The sequence below is a fragment of the Cavia porcellus genome, unplaced genomic scaffold (genome assembly GCF_034190915.1).
Source record: "Cavia porcellus strain 051 isolate PalLab524CR breed Dunkin Hartley unplaced genomic scaffold, mCavPor4.1 scaffold_12, whole genome shotgun sequence".
NCBI lineage: Eukaryota > Metazoa > Chordata > Mammalia > Rodentia > Caviidae > Cavia > Cavia porcellus.
Genome location: NW_026947495.1, coordinates 33,641,278 through 33,663,266, shown reverse-complemented (window position 1 = coordinate 33,663,266; position 21,989 = coordinate 33,641,278). Strand labels below are relative to the sequence as shown.

At 33.8% G+C, this 21,989-nt stretch overlaps 1 protein-coding gene across 2 annotated transcripts in view; it reads right to left on the bottom strand.

Moving 5' to 3' along the window:
- The window catches only part of Arhgap15 (Rho GTPase activating protein 15), a 591,921-nt gene that overhangs the window by 186,248 nt on the left and 383,684 nt on the right, over positions 1 to 21,989 (bottom strand). For both annotated transcript variants that reach the window (XM_003478711.3, XM_063259030.1), the window contains exon 11: positions 8,910 to 8,987. In XM_003478711.3, the coding sequence (XP_003478759.1) occupies positions 8,910 to 8,987 (78 nt within the window). The remainder of the gene's footprint in view (positions 1 to 8,909; positions 8,988 to 21,989) is intronic.

The following is a 21,989-nucleotide window of genomic DNA, read 5'->3' as shown; positions in this document are numbered from 1 at the left end:
CCTTAGAAAAGTTACTTAAACTTCCAGAAGTCTGTATTTCTCATAGGAAGAAGGTGGATAACAAATACATTGACCTTACTAACTTTTATGAGACTCAGAGACACGTCTCACTTTGAGGACCTGCCATGTAGTAGATTCTCATTTAAACATTAGGTATTATGAACCTTGGCATGATTCTGTTACATTTTTCAATATTATTTACTCCAGTTTTGTCAGCAAATCATTACATAAAACATCTTTCTTTTTCATTTATTCTAGAATCTACAACATTGGAAAATGATTACAAACTGAAGCATATGTCAGTGGTTTTAATCATGATAATAATATATATGCTACACCTGTGACATTATTATAATGACTCAGTTAATAAAAGTTACTATTATTGCATTAATCAGTAACCCAAGAGAAAGTTTCCAATCATTAGAAAACTGGTTAACAAAAAAGGGATGCAAGATCAGTTTCTGCTTCTCCCAAAGTTAAACTTTGTGTATCTCATACCTTGTAAGTTGTATTTCCACTAGAAAGCCAGACCAAAGCTACCTAGTTATTATTTAGTAGTTCTCAAATTTATGAAGTTTTTAAAAATACATACTCATAACTTCAACTCAAGACATTTTGCATGGAATTTACTGAGGGAGCTGCAAAATTTTTAGTTTTGAAAACTTTGATTCTTGTGACAGACAGGCTCTTAGATGCTCCTCCCCACCGCATGCCTTTCCTTGTGATCATGCCTTGTGTAATCTCCTGTTCACAAGTGTGGGTGGCAACTGTCACTTGCTTCTAGCCAACAGAAAATAGCAATGTTGATGTGATATGATTTTCATGACTATGTTATATAGGATTATCACTTCTGCCTTGCTATTAATATCTTTCTTCCTTGCTGCTTTGATGAAAAAAGTTGCCATGCTGTGAGATGGCCAATGGACAGGTTCATAAGGCCTCTGGCTGGAAGCCAGTGATAGACTGAGGTCTTCAGTCCAACAACCTACAAGGAATTAGATCTTGCCATCCACAATGTGAATCTGCCTCCAGGTGAGGATCCAGGCAGTGATGCTGTCAGGCAGCTGTAGACAAGCAATACAATTCTGATGTGCATCCAGGTGAGGAACAGTGCTACAGAACATAGAGTAGAAGTAATCTTAGAGTATTTTTCCATTAAGCTTGTAGTAACTGCTCATTAATTTTGATGGTGATGATGATGATGGTGGTGGTGAATTTTATAAATATCCTAGAGATATTTCGGGATTCTTACAGATTAGTAGTTACATTAATTTGATTTGGTTAATTTCTTCATGCAATGGCCAAATCTACATGGAAAAAGCCAGCACTAAATTAGGACCTAAAATTTCAATGGAGTTGAGTTACATTACCTAACCAAAATTTATTGACAAGAAAATTAAGTTTCTTTTTGTGCATAGAAATCTAGAAACCCTGTGCATTTGGGTAGTAGTAAGATCAATTTTTGGATAACAATGAATCTGCACAGCTTTCATATATTTAGTTTTTCATTCTGGAAATGAATTTATTAACATGAAAGAAAATGCAATCAGGTGGGAAGCAAAATAATATTTGATTATTATTTAATGTTATGTTATTGCTAAGTAACTGAACACTGATCCTATATCATTTAAATTCCTGTTATCTTTATTAAATACTAATTATCATTTGATTAATTCAGTTTTAAAATCTTCACATTTTCATTATTATTCCCATTTTGGAAATGAAGATTATGAGATTGAAATGGTTAAAACTGATTTCACTAGACTCAAAAACAGATCAGAATTAACATGAGGAGTCAGACCTTTTAGTTTCTAATGACCATTCTTTCCACATTTGAAGGCTACTGCCTTTTTTTTTTTTTTTTTACCAGATTTTGGATCACTTCTTTATTGCTGGTTTACAGTGAATTATCAAATATAACACACCATAAATGCATGATATAATTTTGTTTAAAAATAAGTAGCCAGAGATGTACTTGTATCATAGTAAGTAAAATAATTCATAAACTTGTTACTGGAATATACTGTGTAATAAATGTACAAACTAGAAACTGTACAAATGTGTATGAGCACAAAGAGCTTATTGTTTTGACCTCTGTGCTCAGGATTATTTACTAATACCAATACATTTTCTTAAGCAGCTAGACAGCAATACAAGTTTCATCATCAATAGTCTTTGAACTCTCTGACTCAATGGAGATAAAAATAAGGTCTAAGAAAGTTTTCAAAGCCCTGAACAATGTTAAAGTCTGGCCTTTTATGATCAACTGATCTTTTCAACTTTAATGGGAAAAATAAATCATTGTTAAGAGATAGTCTTGTCACATAGAGGCCAAAAGGTACAATATCAATGATTTGACTTACCAAAAAACTGCTCTGTGGAAGGAATAAAGCAAATAACAGTTTGTTTTGTTGTTGCTGTAGTTGGCGCTGAGAGTGAAGTAGGCTTAAGGAAATACTCTTTTTAAAAATAATAAGAGGGCAACATAAACTCACTCAATAGAAAAATGAACAGACTTAATACAGAATAGAATAGAACCAGAAGTTTTGAAATCCTTTCCAAATCTTTTTCTGTTTCATCCAATCACTTATTTCATGATGGACCTGCCAATTGTTCACATTCTGCCTCACTCTTCCTATCCTTTATTCAATTTTAACACTGCACATTATGTGAAAAGCACAGGAATCGCCTCTAAAGTTAGTGCTTTGCTCTAAGGTACCAATCTATATGAAAGTAATTCAGATGGAGTTGCTAACTCAAGATTGTCTTTTTCTAACAGTTTGTTTTCAATGGAGCTTATTCTTAGGATGTTTGAAATAAATTTATCTCTTTGAGCCAATGTCTAATTTGTAGTATTATGCAATGATATCTGTGTTGATAAAGTTAGGCAAAGGTCAAGATTAGAAGTTAATTTTTAAAATCCTTATTCTGCTTCAAACAAACATACATGTATATGCATATTCACACATATTTAGGATTATTGGCTAATGTAGTTTTATTTATTTCATTCCTCCTGATAAGAAAGAGAAAGAGTGAAGAGCGTTTTTGTCTTCCTTAAAATTTTGTTGCTGTTTAAGGAAAGTAGACCTAAAATCCTGGTAAGAAGCAACTCCCTCCAGTTCAGGTAAACAGTCACAGGGAATGCTTGTGATGAGAACCAAAAAATGCCAGTCTGGAAAAATTTCACTCAGTACTTCTTAGCTCTCTCACTGGCTCACAGGCTTAGAAGTTTCATAGCTGATGTTTTCCAAAAAGACGATCAATCTCCCTTACCAATTTTTAAAGGGTGGAAAAGGATGTTTAAGTGATGTCAAAGGGAATCTGAATTGAATTTGCAGTTTGGGAAATAAGCCTGGATGGCAGCTGAACCCGAGCAGTGATGTAGGGACCAGAGGGATTCAGCCTAGTGGGACTTTTAAGATCTACTGTCAAAAGTTCTCAAGACAGTTATGCAGCATCCTCCTTGCTGAAGTCTGTCCTTTGTAAAACTTCCCCCATGTTAGAAAACCATCAGGAGGTCATAGATCATTCTGAAAAACCAACGCTATGACACTGGATGATGACAAGATGACATCTAAGGTCATGGACCAATTTTCTTTAGGGGATGCCTGCACAGAGCAAAAGAGTTGCATCAGCAAAATGTCACTGAAAGCTGTCACCAAATTTAACAAATAAGGCAACGCAGTGTGCACTAATGCAATGACAGCCCAGTAAACTGAGAATCTTTGGTGCTTTTCCTCAGGGCTGAAACAGAATATTGTGTTAAAGTAGTTCCTTGGTACACACATAGACACATAAAGCTCTGCAGAGAATTGCAGTGCCAGGTTTCTTTATAACTGTGGTGTCTGGCATTTTCCCAAGTGCCTCTCATTTTGAACAAAGTTTGGCAAACGCCAGTTGTATCACTTACCAATATCAAGAACCAAGATGGAAACTAAAAGTCGCAAACAAATGTGTGTAGCATGAGAACACTGATCTCTGCCTTTAATAGGATACAATCATCAATTGATGAATGAAAAATGCAGAATTATGGTGATGATTTCCAGCACAGGCTCTGAGTCAGAGATCTGAGATCTAGCACTAGCTTTGCTTGTATGTTGCTTGCATCTGGGATATTCACATCTGTAACTCAGTTTCTTCATTTTTAAAATGAAGAAACAATATTGTAAGGTTGAAGAAAGGATTAAGTTAAATTACATATGTAAAGCACTCAGTACAGTGCCTGCTACATAATAAATTATGAAATTTTAGTTACTTTTACATTAATAATTATCATCATCATTACTAGTTTTAATTGGGAAACGCTTTTCAAAAATGATCACTTTGAATTTAACTTGTATGTCATCTGATCTGGAAGTATAATAAGGGTATCTAATTCCTTCTGATTTAGTGAGTCAAACAGAAAACCAAAACAAATTGAATCATTCAACTGGTGTATTTAGAATTGCTGATGATTATAGCATTCAAGAAAGTTAGTGAAACACATAAATTGCAATTCAACTGTTCTGAAAAATCTGCAAAGTCAGTTTTCATTTGTCTAGTCTAACAGTGGGTAAGACTTACTCATTATTTAAAAAGAATCTCCTTAAAAAGAAACATTGTGTTAAATGAAAATGGGGGCAATAAAAGGTGTCAATATACAGAGGTATACTAAGGACACTTATGTTCCATTTTAGACTCAAAAATCTGTGCATCGCATTTACATGGCACCTTATTCTTTTCGTGAAACAATCACTGCATCACTTCTATTTACACACTCACACACACACACACACACACACACACACACACACACACCACATGAGACCACCGCATATGCACAGATTCTTTGTCTCCAGTACTGATTCTGTTCTAAATCTGAACTGCTTTAGAGCCCTGGGTGGTTGGAAGGGAAGGTATGGCTTTAGTCAGGAGGTTATAGGGGCAGTCCAGAACACTCACACAAAGGATAATCTAATTAGCAAATTTTGAAAGGGTCAGGTACACACATTTCATTTATCAACTAATTCAAAAAACTCCACAGCACAACTTGGACAAATTCACCAGTATCGAAGTGCTGAATGTGCCATAATTTGAGTTGAATATCTTGCATTTTGACATTGTTATAAACCAGGGAGACAGTTTCCTGAAAATTCTGTGCTACTCCATATCAACTCAGGCCTCTGTCAGGTTTACTTGTCAATTTTTGTGGAAACATGAATAGTTAAAAAGCCTCATGGGATGCTAAACTTTGGTTTGCAAAAGATGAGATGAACAGTTTCATATTTTCATTACAGATATTATTTTGTCTTTACAAACTGCTGAGAATAATTTTTAAGCCAGGAAATGCAACTATTTTTTTTTCTAGAATGACTTCTGTTTTGAGATTTTGTCTTTGTAGAAGAAATGTGTTGCCCAGCTGTCTAGAATTCCAATCAGGATATGGTTTCAGCATGAAATACATTACGGGAACTATTTTAGATGGTTTTAAACAGGAATGAAACAGGCTTGGACTATTTTATCCAACTTTTACCCTCAGAAGGGGCATCCTGGGCCAGTCCAATGGACCAAAATAAATAAATGAGGCAAAGTTTAGATTTGTTTTTCCCAAAATAGAGAGAAATTCTGAAAAGGGTTGCATTAGTCAATAAGCAGAACTGTTGAGATTCTCAGAAACAACAGTCATGCAGAAACTGTCCAAAATTGCTACAATCAAATTTAAGAGTGGTTCTATTTGAGCAGGCTTGACAGAAAATATATTGGTCAGCTTTCCCATTGCCAGGACAGTATACTAGACACCTACAACATAATGGAGGGTGGTTAAGTTTCTCATGGTTTCAGAAGTATCAGTCTATGGACAACTGATGCAAGGTAGGAACATTATTGGAGAAGGACATAGGGCAGTAGCAATTCATTACATGGTAGCCTGGAAATATAGCACAAGGGAAGAATGCAAGAAAGAAATATATCTTCCAAAGGCACACCCCTAGTGACCTATCTCCCCCAGTCTCACCTCGAAAGTGCATATTCAGCTATGAATACCATGGATTATCTACTGATGAGTATAGGTTCCTATGATTCAATCACCTTTCCAGGAGTCTCTTAATCTAGTCAAATTGAAAATCAAGGTTAACTGGCACTGAAACTTAACTTTTGCCAGCTTTAATACTTCTGCATGCATATAACTCTCACACACACATACAGACACATATACAGAGTTATCAAGTATACATTAAAAACTTCCTGTTTGGAGGCCCAGGACTAGTGATATTTAATGGAAAAAAAACTGCAAAGATGATTCAAGTTCTACCTTTTATAGTTTGTGAGAGAGATAAACATTTCAACCATTATCCAGTTTTTTGACACCAAGACTTCCATTTTTAATGTTCCTGAAATACCCTCCCTGAGTATATTTGATTATGTTCTCTCTAAATGATGGCATTAAATCTGTGGGTCTTATATTGATGAAAATTTAAATATCAGATGTGACTATACCATTGTAAATTTAATTATGTAGCAAAATGAGAACACAGAAAAAAAAAATTAGATTTTAGCCTTCCTGAAGGAAAATACTAATGGAATGAGCCTTGAAAAAATGAGAACTCTACCAGACAGGAAGCTTTTGTAGGGTAATGAGAAGGAAAAGACAGAAGGATATAGGAGGTATGGGGAAGAGAGTGTCAAAAGGCTCTGTGAAACACAACAAGCCAATACGGAAGGACTCCTTCAGATTGCAACAGAGTAGGGATAGGGCTGTACTTTAGTGGTGGAGCACTTGCTTTGCATGCAGGAAACTGGTTTTAATCACCATTGCCCCCTATCCCAACTCATGTTCAAATGTATTACAAAGGAAGTTCAGAAGAGCCAGCAGTCAAGAGGGAATCCAGAGTATGCAGACTTTTGTAAATACTTTTTGAAAACACCATTGGCGTTTTTTAATTGCTAGGAAAACTAATAGGACACATTAAGAAAGGAATGCATGCACATTATCTTTTTTTTTTTTTTGTCTTTTTCCTTTTTATCGGTACCGGGGATTGAACTCATGACTGCCTGCTTACAAGGCAGGCGCTTATGCCGCTGAGATAAATCCCCAGCCCACATGCATATTATCTAATTTAATTATCACACATGTTTCCAAAACATTATCTTTTCCTCAACCTTTTTGGCTGATAAGGAACAAAATCAGAAAGAGATTTAATGAAATGTTAGGAAACAATGAGAGTCAGGTTCTATATCATTTATTGAATTATTGGATGCATGAACTATCTGTAATACCACCTTACAATATTTTAGGATTTTTGTTTATTTCCGAATTTTTTAGTTTTTAATTAATAAACACTTTAAGAGTAGTTTTAAATTTACAGTGTAATTGGGCAGAAAGTACATAGAGTTACCATACATCCCATCTAACTTCTGAATTTTCCCTTGGTGTTGATATCTTACAGTTGTGGGGTAACTTTGTTCCAAGTAATGTGTCAATATTGATACTTTTATTAACTAATATATTTTATTAGTTTATTAACTAATATACACAATATTTTTATTAACTAATATAGTTAAACTAATATTAACTGATACTTTTATTAACTAATATACACAATTTACATTAGAGTTCACTCTTTGTGTTGTATATGTTATGTTTTCTTTGTTTAAGATGCCATCTTACCATTTTGCCCAGGCTGTTCTTGAACTCCTGGACTCAAGTGCTTCTCTTGCTCAGCCTCCTGGATAGCTAGGACTATGGGCATGAACCACCCTGCCCAGCAATTGAGTGAGTTTGACAAATATATAATGACATACATCTACAATTCCAGCATCATACAGGTTTTTTTCAACTGTCTTTCAGAATCTATTTTCTAACAGTGTACCTGTCATCTCTCTCATCCATCCCTTTAAATTCCTTGTTATTATTGCACTTTTGTTATCTTTTTAGGTTTTTCTTTTCCAAAATGTGGTACAGTTTGCCTAATGCAGTCTAAGTTTAAGATCCCTTTAAGTTTTTTCACAGCTTGATAGCTGAGTCTTTTTTATCACTAAGTAATATTTCATTATATGGATATACAAAATTTGTTCATCCATTTCACTTATTGGAGAACATCTTTATGCCTTCATTTTTTTCTCTGGTGTGAGAGAAAAAGTGCTAGAAAAGTGCTTTCCCACTGAGCTGTAACTCAGCCTTACCTTTAAATTCCTGAATAAAATGGTTGTAAATATTTTATGCAGTTTTCTGTACGGACATGTTTTCAACTCATTTGTGTAAACACAAAGGGTACAATTGCTGAGTTGTATAAAATATATTTCTTTTAATAAAAACTATCAAATATTTTCCAAAGTGACTATTTTCTACTTCCGTCAGAAATGAGTTTCTGTTACTTTGTATCTTAGCAAGTATTTGGTGTTGTATTTTACATTTTAACCACTTAATCAGTTTGTAGTCATCCCTCATTGTTCTAATTTGTACCTCATTGATAACATATGTATTTGTTAATTTTTAGTTTTTTATTCCTACTTATACATTTTTCTAACGAGTGATTTTGACTTTCTTTCCTTCTTCCTTCCTTCCTTCTTTTCCTGTCTTTCATCAATATATGTTAAGTGTAAACAGCCAGTAACTTTTTTTTTTTTTTTTGTAGCAAGTATTGAACTCATGACCTCATGTTTGCCAAGCAGGTACTTAGACCGCTGAGCTAAACTTCTGATCCAAGCCAGTAACTTTTAAAAAACTGGGCCATTATTCTTCCTTTCTTTCAATCTTTTCCAAATAAACTGTCTATTACTTTTTTGGTGATAATTTTAAAACTTCTACAGCTTTCTTTTTCTTTCTTCAGATATTTTTCATTACGTATTCACAGCACATACAGTGCAGAGTCTGAAATATTGTTAGAGATGTAACTACTGGAAAAAATACTTGAAATAAAGAAATCACTTACCTTGGTTGACAATAAATCTTAACTTCTGTATTGTTGCCAGATTGCCGCTAACTCTATATATTCCATCAACATCTAGACCTGAAAACAAAAGGACATGTTTTTATATCTGTATATTTAAGAACTCAGAAGTGAAAAATAAATAGAAGGAAGAGATGAGTAAATAGCTATTAAACATCTCTTCTTAATAGAAAAAGTCAAATTTCTACAACATAAACTGAGCAATCTTAAAAAGTTCAGTGACAGCTGATCATCAATATATCTGAGGATAGTTGAATCACAAAAGAATTACAGGTAGCATGGGATTACACGGCCTTTTCAAGACTTAGTCCCAACAAAAATATAACAATTGTACTAGAGGAAAAAAGAACCTCTTTTATACTGTTACTTCCCTATAAGGTTACTAAGGGTGCCTGAAAAGAATTCATTGGTCTGATTATTTGAAACTACGGAATGAAAATCCTAATGCAAATGTGTAATAAGCTAGGTAACTTCTGCATATGGTAAATAATGTTTTTTTATGTTGAGGAGGGATAAAAAATGCCAACATGATGATATGAGTTTCAGATTACTTTAGAACTGGGCATCAAAATGATTTGATTTGGAGGATCAATTACTTTTTTACACATTTATTTGTAGAATCTGGTTATTTTTCTGAGCTGGTTATTAGAAAGAATGAGATACCAGAAAATAAGGTATAAATATAATATAGGATAATATAATGCCAGAAATGTGTATTCTTTGATATCTGTAATCTTTTAGAGAAGCTTTGTCTAGGAAGTTGAGAAAGTTCTATGGGTTAATCACTGTAATTCATGAAAATATTAATATACTGGGAGAAATCACTGTCCTACTGTAACAAATAAAGGCTTCACAGGACTTTACAGGCATGGGTAAAGCTCCTTCAGTGCGTTATCCATGCCTGTATTTTTAAATACTTTATATTAGGAAAATCACCACCACAGTGGAAAATATTTCATTTGGAGGTTAGAGTAGACCAACATAATTTGTAGCACTGATCTTAGTGACAAAATTTAGAACAGTTAGGGTTTTTATTCTTCTATGTAATAAACTATAGAATGACTTGAACAATAGTGAAAAAATTGAGTATCTAATAATAAATATATTACTGGATGTGAGTTTTATAGTTCTAGAATAATCTAAAATTAATATTAAATTACTAAGACTCCATACCTTCCAGAGAAGTATGGATTGTGAGAAATTGTATATGGCTGTTAGTAAGTGGTCAAAGTTTCTAAGATACAGATATCTATAAAAATCAAATGTAGTTTTTCTTCTTGGTGCACAAAATAAATCAATTGAGCTAAGGGTACTCTGATGTCTTCCAGAGTATAGTGTGCACTTGACACCATAAATGTCACTATAATCTTTAAGAGTTAAATTTTTTCTAATATTTGATTCTTAGTTTTAATACTGATTCAAGTTGAACTTGGCTTTACATTTATGTACATATGCACAGAAGTTAAAAGTTTACCATATGCAGAATTTGTTACTTTTCTTCCTTATGATTAGATATTGGTTGTTATTTAATTTTAACCAATATAATTTTAAATGATATGATTAATTTTTAAAATATTAACTGTATTAAGCAGGTATGCTCCTTTTAAAAGTTTTCCACTTAATTTTTTGGAACATGTAGCCACTACAAAAAGTATTTTTGATTTCTCTAAATTAATGTTTAGTGTTCTGGACTGTCCATAGAAAAATGCCTATGGTTACAATTCTGGGGCCTTTGGGAACAGCATTGGTTTAAATCATAGTCAAGCGTCATTCAGAACTCAGTGTGGAGTATAACATCATTGACTGCCACCACGAACTATCCAAGGTTAAAAAAGCTTGACCAAAAAAAAAAAAAAAAAATTGTCCTGATGTTCCCACTGTAGGTTACCAACTGCTTTAGGGGAAATGTCTTAGAAATTAGGAATTTCAGTAGAATATATGGGTTTGCATTCTCCCATGAGAAATCCTAACTTCTTTTTAGAAGAATCACTTATTAGTTCTGTTTCAGATCATGATTACAAAGAAAAAGTAAATTAATAATACTTACAATAAAAATGAAAAGTTGACTCTATCTTCCTTTTTAATTAATATGTTTCCCTAACTAGCTCGACCTTTATGAGGTCAGTGACAAGTGTAATTATTTGAATTCCCACAAATTTTTATTGCAAATCACAACTTTACTTAAACCACATTTTAATATGCTGCCCCTTTTTATGAGGAGCAGAATATTTATTGCATTTTTATTTTGAAAAGATAAGACTCTCATTATATTCTTTTTAAAATATTGAAATAAATATGTTGTCTTGCATTGCAAACTGTATTTTGAAGGCTGAAATTTGTAGTATCAAAATGTTTTTCTCTCACAGGTATTTGAAGTTATAACATAAGAAACATTCCCTTTGACTTTCTGTAAATTTCAGTAGAATTTTTCTTAACTTCAATAATCAAAAACATTAGAAAGAGTAGAATGAATTGGATGTATTTCATGTGACCAACTGGAAAACACTACACTGTGTATAGAAAGCAGCTTCATCCTAAATTAATAACCCATCTTTTGGGGGGATAAAAGAAGCAGCACTGATGAGGGAGACAGGGGCTTAATTCAGACCTGCACCACCACTGCGGTTACGGAACGGAGTCACAGCAGAGAAACTCTTTGTGGCTTAAGATAGAAACCAGAAAGCAAAAGAAGTAAAGTGAAACATATTAGATGCAATGTGAGTCTAACTTGACACAACTTCCAAGCCCTGCAGACTCAGAAGTATCAGCACCATACATCTCCTGAATGATAATCATCTCTGACATGAGTGGCTCCTGCTCTGAATGGCTCATGCTCTCCTGATATCATACTTTTTAAATTACACAAATAGAGTGAAAATGACAAAGTACATATTAAAAAGGAGGGTATTATGTTTTGCAAAATAATCTGGAACTTATCAGTGAATTTTAGCAATTATAAATTATGTAGGTATGGACTTGAGGTTGATTACCCTTTCCCTGAATAACTCTCAAAATGGCAAACCTAAAGTCCTGGGAATATTATCCAAATTACAATTATTCACGTGTCATCCTTTTTTTATTTCAAGAACTTTGAAAGCAGTGCCAAACCAAATCAATGTAAATTGGTGGATTTGGACATCCTCTTCATGACCACATTATCCTTGTTGGATTGAAAACTACTTATTTTGGAAATATAATTAGACTTCGGATGATTTTTAAATGAGCAATGTCTTCAAGGTACCCACGTTATGCGTTAGTGAAGTTTGGACACAAATTACTTTGAGAGTTACCTCTTTCAAGAAAATAACATGATTGAATGCTAACTGAAACTTTGCCTATTCAGCTAAAAATACTTTGGGAACACAACGAAACTAAGTCATCATGCATGTATTTTTTTCATCAGAATTGCATTACCAGCAGTAATGAGTAATTTTCAGAAGTCCACATTTACAGAAATATTATTTCTATATTCATCTATTCACTTTTTCATCTTTCAAAATGATGTTTACCATTAGCAAATCATTGGGCATTCTTGTTGGAGATTACTGAAAGCCCTTTTTTCCTTCTGAAGAAGCTTATACTGGGATAGTCACACAATAAAGAGTTATTAGACCAAATGGTGGTATAAACCCAGTGGAAAGAGTGCAGCTGCCATAAGTAATTCCCATCATAAATCTTAGACATGTTCCAAAAAGAAATTTTAGAGACCAGCACGGTGTCCAGAGTTGACTGGTTTATTAGCAAAAATATGGGCAGATTGTGACAATGCAGATGAGCCTGTTAAATGTAGTTGCAAACTGTGGATTAGGTAGCATTCTTTATCCTGAATTACGGACAGCCTATGGGAGATGTGGAATTTGATTCTCGTTAAGAAATGTATTCTAAAAGTCCACTTGTTTATCTGACCTGTATCAAAATGCATCTGAACTTCCAGAGCCTGCAAATATGAGCTGGAAATTTTGCAAACACTCCCTCTCCTGAGATTTATGGTGCTTCCTAATTCCTAGGAGCCCAGAGCTGCTATTCTCGTAATACTTTGCACATCTGGGTTTCCCTCGGCAAGAACCAGTCCTCAGAAGCACTTAGATTGCCCCCAGTCAGCTGTACATTGCTTTTCCTGTTCTTCCCAAATCGTGCTTGGGTTCAGAACTTGCCCTCAGGGGAGTCTTGTCATTTTAGCCCTATTGTTTCTCCTCTAGATTGTGTTTCCAAACTCTTCTTACTGATTAACTTGCTCATACATTTTAATTTCAATGACCCAGTGTACAGAAAATAATTTAAAAATTTTAAATTTAATTTCTACTGTTTCAAGGGCTAGAATTTATGCTTTATCTATGCCTTCCATGTTATGTAAGCATTGCTAATCTCTTGTAAGATACTCCTTCATACCATATCCTAAGAAGGATTTCCTTAGGAAACAATTAGACTAATTTTGATGACCAAAAGTACTTTTATTTTATAAAATAATTATATAAGTTCATAACAACTATGCTAAATAAAATTTTAAACTATAGGAGCAATCCATTTCCATGGTGAAAACCAAAATTAAACCACAAAGAAATGCAGCAAGAATAAAGCATTTGCTGTAAACTGCTCCCAAAGATAGTCATTTTTAACAGGTCTCTTTGGGTTCTTTTTTTGTTAATCATTTTATTCTTATGTCCCATATTTCTGCTTATAACACATTACCTTTAGATGGTTCTTACCCACTTAATTAAGAACTTAATGCCTTCATAGTTTTATTACTTATCTTCTTTCTCTTCATTATTAATTGTATTTGTCTAATTCCATTTTTAATGTATCAAAATTACTTGTCCTATAAAAATAAATTAATGCATTTACTCTCCCTTTCTCTTCCATCATCACTTTCCAGTTTTATTCTTTATGTTCGCAAAGTTTAGAGTATTTTATTTTGTCCTTCATAAATATTTGGTGACTTACTTATCTGTGGATAAATATTAGTTCCAATTTTAAGAGAGTATAATTAGGTTAGATATTAAAATTTTGTCTCATAATGGAGAACATCTAAAAGTTAAAATTAAATGTTTCTTCTTCTTTTTTGTCTTCTTGATTTCCTTAAATTAAGTGCTGAGAAACAGAAGTTTCTTCAATGATGGAGTGTCCAATTCCTTGCAGTCTAAATCAGTAGTCACTGACTGCATGTGAGACTGAATTTTGTTTCAGGTTTCTGAATCTTATGTGTCCAGTGAGTATGATATTCCACAGTGCAACTCTAGGTCAAGTCCACTAGTATTCTTTTCCTGCATTCTACTATTATTCTTTCTAGAATTTATTTGGAATGATACTGTTTCGTCTTCATAAAAACATATGATTGATATTTTTTGATTGTCTCACCTCAGTGACTATTTTCCTTTGCTTCACAATTGAATATTTGTCTTACAATCTTTTCGTTTTTAACTTTGAAAAATAAATGTTCCACCATCTTCTAGCACCCCTGCTGTAAAGTGTGATATCAAATTGACTCCTGATGCTTTGCAGGTAAATTACTTTTCTCTCAGGGATTTAAAACATTTTTTTCTCTCTAAACGTGTAGCAGAAAAGATCACTCAGAAATGTTCTACATCTGGGTCTGTTCTATCATAAAAGATTTTTTTATTCAACTAGATACATGTTTCCATTTATTGCCTTTTTTTCACTGAATCAAGAATGTTGGAAGGGCATTGTTGAAACATCAGGTTACACTTATGATTGAAAGATACAATTAAGTAGAATAAGCAGTTGTCATGGGTAGTATGGTATAAATTGAGCGTCTTTAATCCAAAATTCTGAAATCCTGAAAATCTGAAACTTTTTGTCTACCAGTATGACACCATATATGGAAAGTTCCATAACACGAAAATTTCATACATAAAAATTATCCAAATATATTTTATGTAATTTCTTTCATTGTATGTTCACAAAAATATGAAACATAAATGAACTTCATGTTTAGAGTTACTTTCCCGAAGATAGCTCATTATCTCTATGAAATTATTCCATGATATTAAAAAACTCTGAACACTTTTGATTCCTAGCATACTGAATAAGGGATGCTCAACCTGTATTTTCTCTACTCATCGAGTATTACAACTACTTTGCCTCTTGGAGAAACTGTCTTACAGTTATAAAGAATCACGACTCCTCACGTCTGTGAGACCTTTTCTCAGCTGCCAGCTCCTTCCTGACTTCAGGCTCAACATCCCTGCTAAAGGACAAGATTTCACTCTCCCAGTGGCTGGATCCTACCTACTCAATTACTTTGCTTACTTATCCCTGTTTTCAATTTCTGCTGATTTTATTTGTTCACTCCAAGTTTGGATATTCTTTAGGCCATCGTCGTAAAGAGTTGGGACCAATTATGATGTCTGGGTATGATGGTGCTTCTGCTTTGTCTACTTTTTGATCCTGTCTGTCTTTCTAGAATTTCTATTCTGGTATCCTGATGATACTTCTTCTATTTTCAGCAAATTTCTGGTTCTTTTTTTACAACATGTCCTTTTAATTATTTTACTGCATTAAAAAAAATTATTTACTGAAGATTAAGCCTAGGGCCTTCTAACACTCAGCTAAATAAAATCCCCACCCTATTGTTTTGTTTTTCTCTGGCTTTTTTTTTTTTTTTTTTTTTTTTTTGGACAAGGTCTCACTAAGTTGACCAGACTGAACTGAACTTTTGATTCTCCTTATTTTCTCAGTCAGTCAACTTAATGGGAGATGTGCATTGTATTTTATAAAGACAGAATTTTTCATGTTTAAAGCAAAAGTTTCATTAGCTTATTGATATGTTACTGGATAAGAATTTTTTCATGGTGCACAGGATATAAATAACAAAGGATTAAAATATCAGTATTTAAGATACTCATTACGTGATTTCAATATAATTTTGGAGGCATGTTAATCCACTGTCCAGTTTTAGGATGCTTTATGTCATTTCTGTCCTTTTCTGTGTTTATAGGAATCATTATCATTTATGCTCTTATCCTTGTTCTTTTATTACTGTTTTATTTTTCTTCTTTTTTTGAATTATCTTTTCTCTCTGTTTTTTTTCTCTTGGTATTTTGTCCTACTTTTCTTCTATCTCTGTATGAGTTCTTATTATATAAAGGCAAATATTATAAAAACATTTTTAATCCCATAAGAAAACACCTATGTTCAGTTTTTCCTTTGCTACTTTTGTTTGTTTGATTTGGTTAAAATTGTTGCATAAATTTGATTGGTCTAATTTTGATTACTTATATCTACCTGAATGAGTTCTTCACCTGCTTTGTATTTTTTAAATTTTATTTTAAAGCAGATAAAACAGAATAAAATCAATCAAAACAAACCAGTGTAAGAGATATAAGACTTTGAAACATTACAAAATCAACAATAAATACTATAATTAATGGTAATTATTGATGGCTGATGTCTTTAAAATAGGTGCAAATAACTTTGGACATTGCAAAAATTAAACAGAACAGAAACAATAAAAATAAAACAATGAATACAATAAAGGATTTCAAAGCAAGCCAATAGTAAATCCAAAATTGCTACCATAATATATCTTGCCGTCCTTGAAATAGCTTTTCCTGCCATCAGATTGAACATAGTCAAAGCAAAAGAGAACACAAACTAACCCAACAAAACAATGGAAACAATATCAGACCTCAAAAGGAGACCATAGGGAATTAACAATGGCTACAACCTCAGAAGGAGAGCCCGCCACCAGAAGCCACACAGTACCAGTATCTCTGAGTTTATGATCAGACCACTGGCCCTAGACCTGCAATGTTAGTGAAACACCAAAGCACCACAGGCATCCACTTGCATTTCACCTTGAAAGCCATCATCACAGCCTGTGTTTCTCCAGCTAAGCCGTTTGCTTTTGGGGGAGTGGCTGGGATGTTGGTACTTCTTGTTTGTCAGCCTGTGAGCCAGAAGGGGCTTGGGTCTAGCTGTACCCCGTCTGGCAGTGGCTTGTTACTTGGCCCTGGTTCTCAAAATGGGCTTGTTTGCTGGTGTGGCTTTATTCTCTTTCCCTTCAGTTCATGAATGGCCCTGCTTTGTATTAAAGAAGATTTGCCCATGAAAGAGAAATACAGTATTTATTACTACTTTTTCTAAAAAAATGTTAAACTAAAAAAGAGGAAAAAGAGGTCATTGAGTAAGGTGTTTTTCTTTCTTTTTTTTTTTTTTGTTGAAAAGAGTATAGTATTTACAATACTTATTGATGAGCTATTACATTATATATGTGTCTAAAAGAAGAGTAAACACCAGATTTAAATTAAATATTGTGACAGCACACACAAAATAGGGAACAGTATGGAATTAGTGAAAAGGTGGCATTGAATATAGAAACTCTTGAATTTCAAGAATGTTTCTCTTTAAATTTTTTAAATCAAAATCTTGGGATGTAAGTTCATTGTCAAATACTCTAATTCTCCTTCCTTTCCATTAGTGCAACTCATCAATAAGCAGGAAATAAAATCAGTAAGTGTCCTAGCCAAAAGTCTTATCTATTACAGTCATAGTTGTTATTCTGTCCAATGTCGCCCTTTCATAAACATTGTCCTGCTGGACACTTGTGGAGACAGGTACTGACACTGTTCTCAAATGTAAAACTGGGAACAGAGAGGGACAGACGATCCTGAACACTGACTGTACTACTGGTCCTGTCTTCTTTGTGATTCTGTATCACTTTTACATTAAGAAACTCAAAATAGTGTCTGATCTGTGGAGCTGAGGGGGAGTGGGGTTGCCCAGCTTTCTTATTTCTGCATGAGGTAGTCTTATATGAAGGAGGGAAAAACAAAGAAATTATGTACTGCATTACTTTTTTATTGTCTCATCTCACTAATTCTCTTCAAGTAAGATATTGAACATTTTATAAGGTAACTGAATTCCTTAAATGTTACTATCTGATATTAGGGCATATGTGGACGCAAAGAATAACCTATGTCACTCTGTACCACTAGAATTTTCTCCTGTATTTATACTTAGTTGTGGACACAGTATCTCACTGATTTTTTCATTGGTATTTATCCATACTGTTAAAGGCAGAAATGTAGACAACAGCATTTGAAAAGTCTTATGCTGGCCTTTTCATCTCCTGCTTTTTCTTTCAGGGATTAGGCTTGTTGTTCCATATAACCTCCATTCATCTAATTCAACTGATTCTTCACTCAGACTCAACTGCTGGCCCAACAGCTCTCAAAATAATGCCTTTTAAGTAGGGATGATTAAATAGTAGGTGAGTCGTGGAAAAGACAAGGTGTAAAAATGTTCTAATCTGGCTAATGTGAGATAATTTGAAGATGTTAGTATATCCTGTTTGATATTTGGTAAATGATAGTCAAAGGATGGTATTCCCTGGGAAGCTACACATTTCTTATATACTTCTTCTTTATATACCTGTCTAAATTCAATCAAAAAATTGAGACTTATTGTATGGTAACTATAAATATGATTTATAGGATTACACGAATTTCAGGATGATTCTGTGGTCCAGACAGAAATAGACAAACATCTACTCCACTTTTTCTTTTTGAATGAACTGAGGTCCTCGAACTTGCCAGGTGGGTGCATATCCCACTGAGCTATATTTCAGCTCAGGATGATTCTGGAATCTCTCTCAAGACTTTGAGAGAGGTCCTGAGTTTGACTCTGCCATCTTATGGGAGACAATATAGCACCACTGTCTGAAAAGACCCAAGATGGTCCACTGAGATGGTTTCTAGAGAATGGGAAACAAAGTACCTGTTAATAGTATTTGAAAAATTCTTTTGTGTTTCTTTCTTTTCATTTATAAAAATCTAAGTCTTGAAGACAAACATTGGCCAATGACTGGTTATCATTAAGCCTGAGTTGTTTTCCTAAAGGAAGCTTTCATATAGCTGGAAGATGTTGAAGTAGGAGGTTGTATTTGGTCCATTTTATTTCATACTCCAAGTTTCTTTCTAGTTTGAGTTTCACTGTTATGTTATGCTGTGATCATGCTGATATAAATAAATCATTCTTTTGTGATTGTGACTTGCTTAGAGTGTTTCATTAAAATAAATGAGAATAAAAGAATGAAGAGTCCAACCACTATTATTATCTGGTAGTTTGCAAGCAAATATGCCAGATAATCTGAGGGTTATACAGTAATGGTATATCAGGTTCAAGGAGAGAAAACCAAATTCACAGATTTGTCATTTCTACAGAAAGCTGGGAGTCCAGGAAGATAAAATTTGCACTGTGTGCCCATACAGACTTTCTCCCTTTAAAATTGTAGCAACAGACGATTTCATAAGTTAAAGACGTGCAATAAAAAGCTTACCAGCACAAACAAAACACCGAAGAATGCCTTGTTGTATGATGAAGTCATAATAGTTACATAAAGTCAAGCCTTTGATCCCATCATACTTGGAATAGATATTGATTTAAAATTCATATATTTGCTGTCATTCTTTTCAATCCCTCCACCCCTATTTTTCTTTAAACATCTAAACAAAGTGACCTCATTGTTTTCCATTGGGCTTTTTTTTTAAACATTGGCTGGGATGGTTGAGATTCAGGAATGTGGGAAAATGGATTCCCAAACCACGTCCCTCCTCTTTCATTCTGAACTGTAATTTTTGGCTTGGCTTGAATCACAGTCATCACATTTCAGCCTGAATCTCTCTGTAAAGTGATCTTTCTTAAACATTTCTCTCACTCATCAAGGGATCAGAAACAAAGCCATTCTAGCCTTTCAGCAAAACACTTACAGGCAGCTTTTATGGAGGAGTCGCAAGAGCTAAATTTCCTCTAAAACTGTTTGAAAAGTGAACATTTTCAGTGCCTCGCTGTCTTTTTCGTGAATCTTGTCATCTGTATGCCATGAGCTCCAGCAGCTATTTTAATCTGTTTTTGTTTGCAATCCATTTGGTGTCCACCCAAGGAAATGCAGGTGATTCTAATTAACTTACTGCTGAAGATGTAGGAAAAATATCTCAATTGTGTTGTAAAGAATTACACACTTAAAACTTTTCTTCTATTATTTATAACACATTATTAAAGAAAATGATTATATGAATATATTTACCACCTATTTCATTGCTGTTCACTTTTTTTTTTTTTTAAGTCAATGTGGCTTATGGCACAAGAAAGAGCCACACACATACACAAACACACAGATACAATACAGACCCCAGGAATGCTTGCCAACTTTTATTTAACAAGAGTAGCAACTTAAAAATAACATTATTTTTACTTTGTGCAACATAGTTTAATATCTGAAATAACCCTGTTCCAATAAAAACCTATTGAAATACTCTCAGGCCTAACTCTGCCCCGAAGGTAAAAGTGATTAATTGAAAGATTTTGGCAGATCTCCGCTCACCACCAGGGCAGTTTAATTTAGAACACATTCAACCATTTCTCAGTGTCTCTGTGTTGGTGGAGCAGAACTTTTGATCTTCTTTGGGGAGGTGCCTCTAATTCAGAGCCTTTGGCTTGCCACTTCCTGGAGGTTTGATGGCTGTGTCTACCAAGCATTCAGGTGAGAGCATGCTTTTTCTGTACAGATGCCTCTAAAATGGGTTAGTGCTGCAAATTCCAAGCCCAGTGGCAAAATATTTCTACAGACTTGTTTTAGCAAATCAGACACCAGAGAAGTTCTATTTAAATGCCAGGCAGATAGTTCAGTGCATCTGCTTGAGTCCCTTTCAAAATTTCAAGAAATTCCAGTCATTAGATTCTTTAGTTGAAGATGAAGATGCTCTTAATCAAAATGGGTGAGGCTGGCAATTCTGAACTTTTGATTCTCAAAAAGCACATATAGGGTTGTTATTTTCTTCTGGAGAATGCAGCAGAGACTACTGTGTGTGTATTGTTAATACTTCTGTTAATTGGAAGGATGGAACTAGGACATATTCTTCCCTGTTTGGCAAATAGGGCTAAATTTAAAAGTGATTAAATGAAAGAACAAATAAACTTTAGTTTATATTGGATGAAAACCCCATGAATTGGTGAATCCCATTATCTGCAATTTGGCAAACAGTGACTAAGCACTTCCTATATAGCAGTGGAATTCTAAACTTGGGAGAGATACAGAAATGATGCAGTACACACTCTTATGTATGCATGTGTGTGCACAAGTATGTACACATTTGTGTGTAGATGAGTAAAATAGGTATTCAGCATTTTGGTTTACTTGGGTGTGCTGAATGAAAAAAATGTTTTGGGTAACACACAAAATATATAATATAGTTCATATATATAAGTAAGAAAATTTACTTTTGAAAATATTTTGATGGGCAAATGCTCTGAAGACTGTGAGTTGGAGATACCTCATATCTAAGATATTCTGAAACTGCAACATTGATTGCATGTGAGATGATATTCTAAAAATGAATTAAAATTATTTTATTCATTTTTAAACTTTTCTTCAAAATACAGGAATATGTGTATATTTGTGCATGTGTATGTTTGCATGTAATCAAGTTTTACCCTTGTAAACAAAAGTATCCTTATTATTTTGTTACTAAATGTTATGCCACGAATCACATTTGTTTCATAAAATGTGCATACAATTGTGGGTTTTTCTTTCTATAGATTCCCTTGAAAAATATTTGGGGAGTATCATAAACCTGCTCAGTGATCCTGAATGCTCATTTTCTATCTCTAATTTATCTGAAAAATGCCTGAAGATCCATGAGATCAGATTTAAAATCTTCACGAGACACACACTATAATTTCAACATTTAAGTATTTTATGAATTATTCCATCATTATGTCTGGCCTGGAGATAGAAACACAAAGTCTCTGGAATACATTTGATAAAGGCCTTAACTCTCCTGGATGATCAACAATACTGATGTATATTACTTTAGAATTTACCAAAAACAAATGTACAGATAGAAGCCAAGCAGTAGCACTGAAGCTGTCTATCTTAATTTCTATTATTACATTATGAGTAGGATACAAGATAAAGACTTCTTCAGTGGTCCAAGTGAGACTTACTGTCTTAGCTTCATTCCTGACTACGTGGGGTCTGTCAACCATCTCACAAGAATTGCACACCCTCTCATTACTCAGAACACTACTTATGGACTTGAAAAG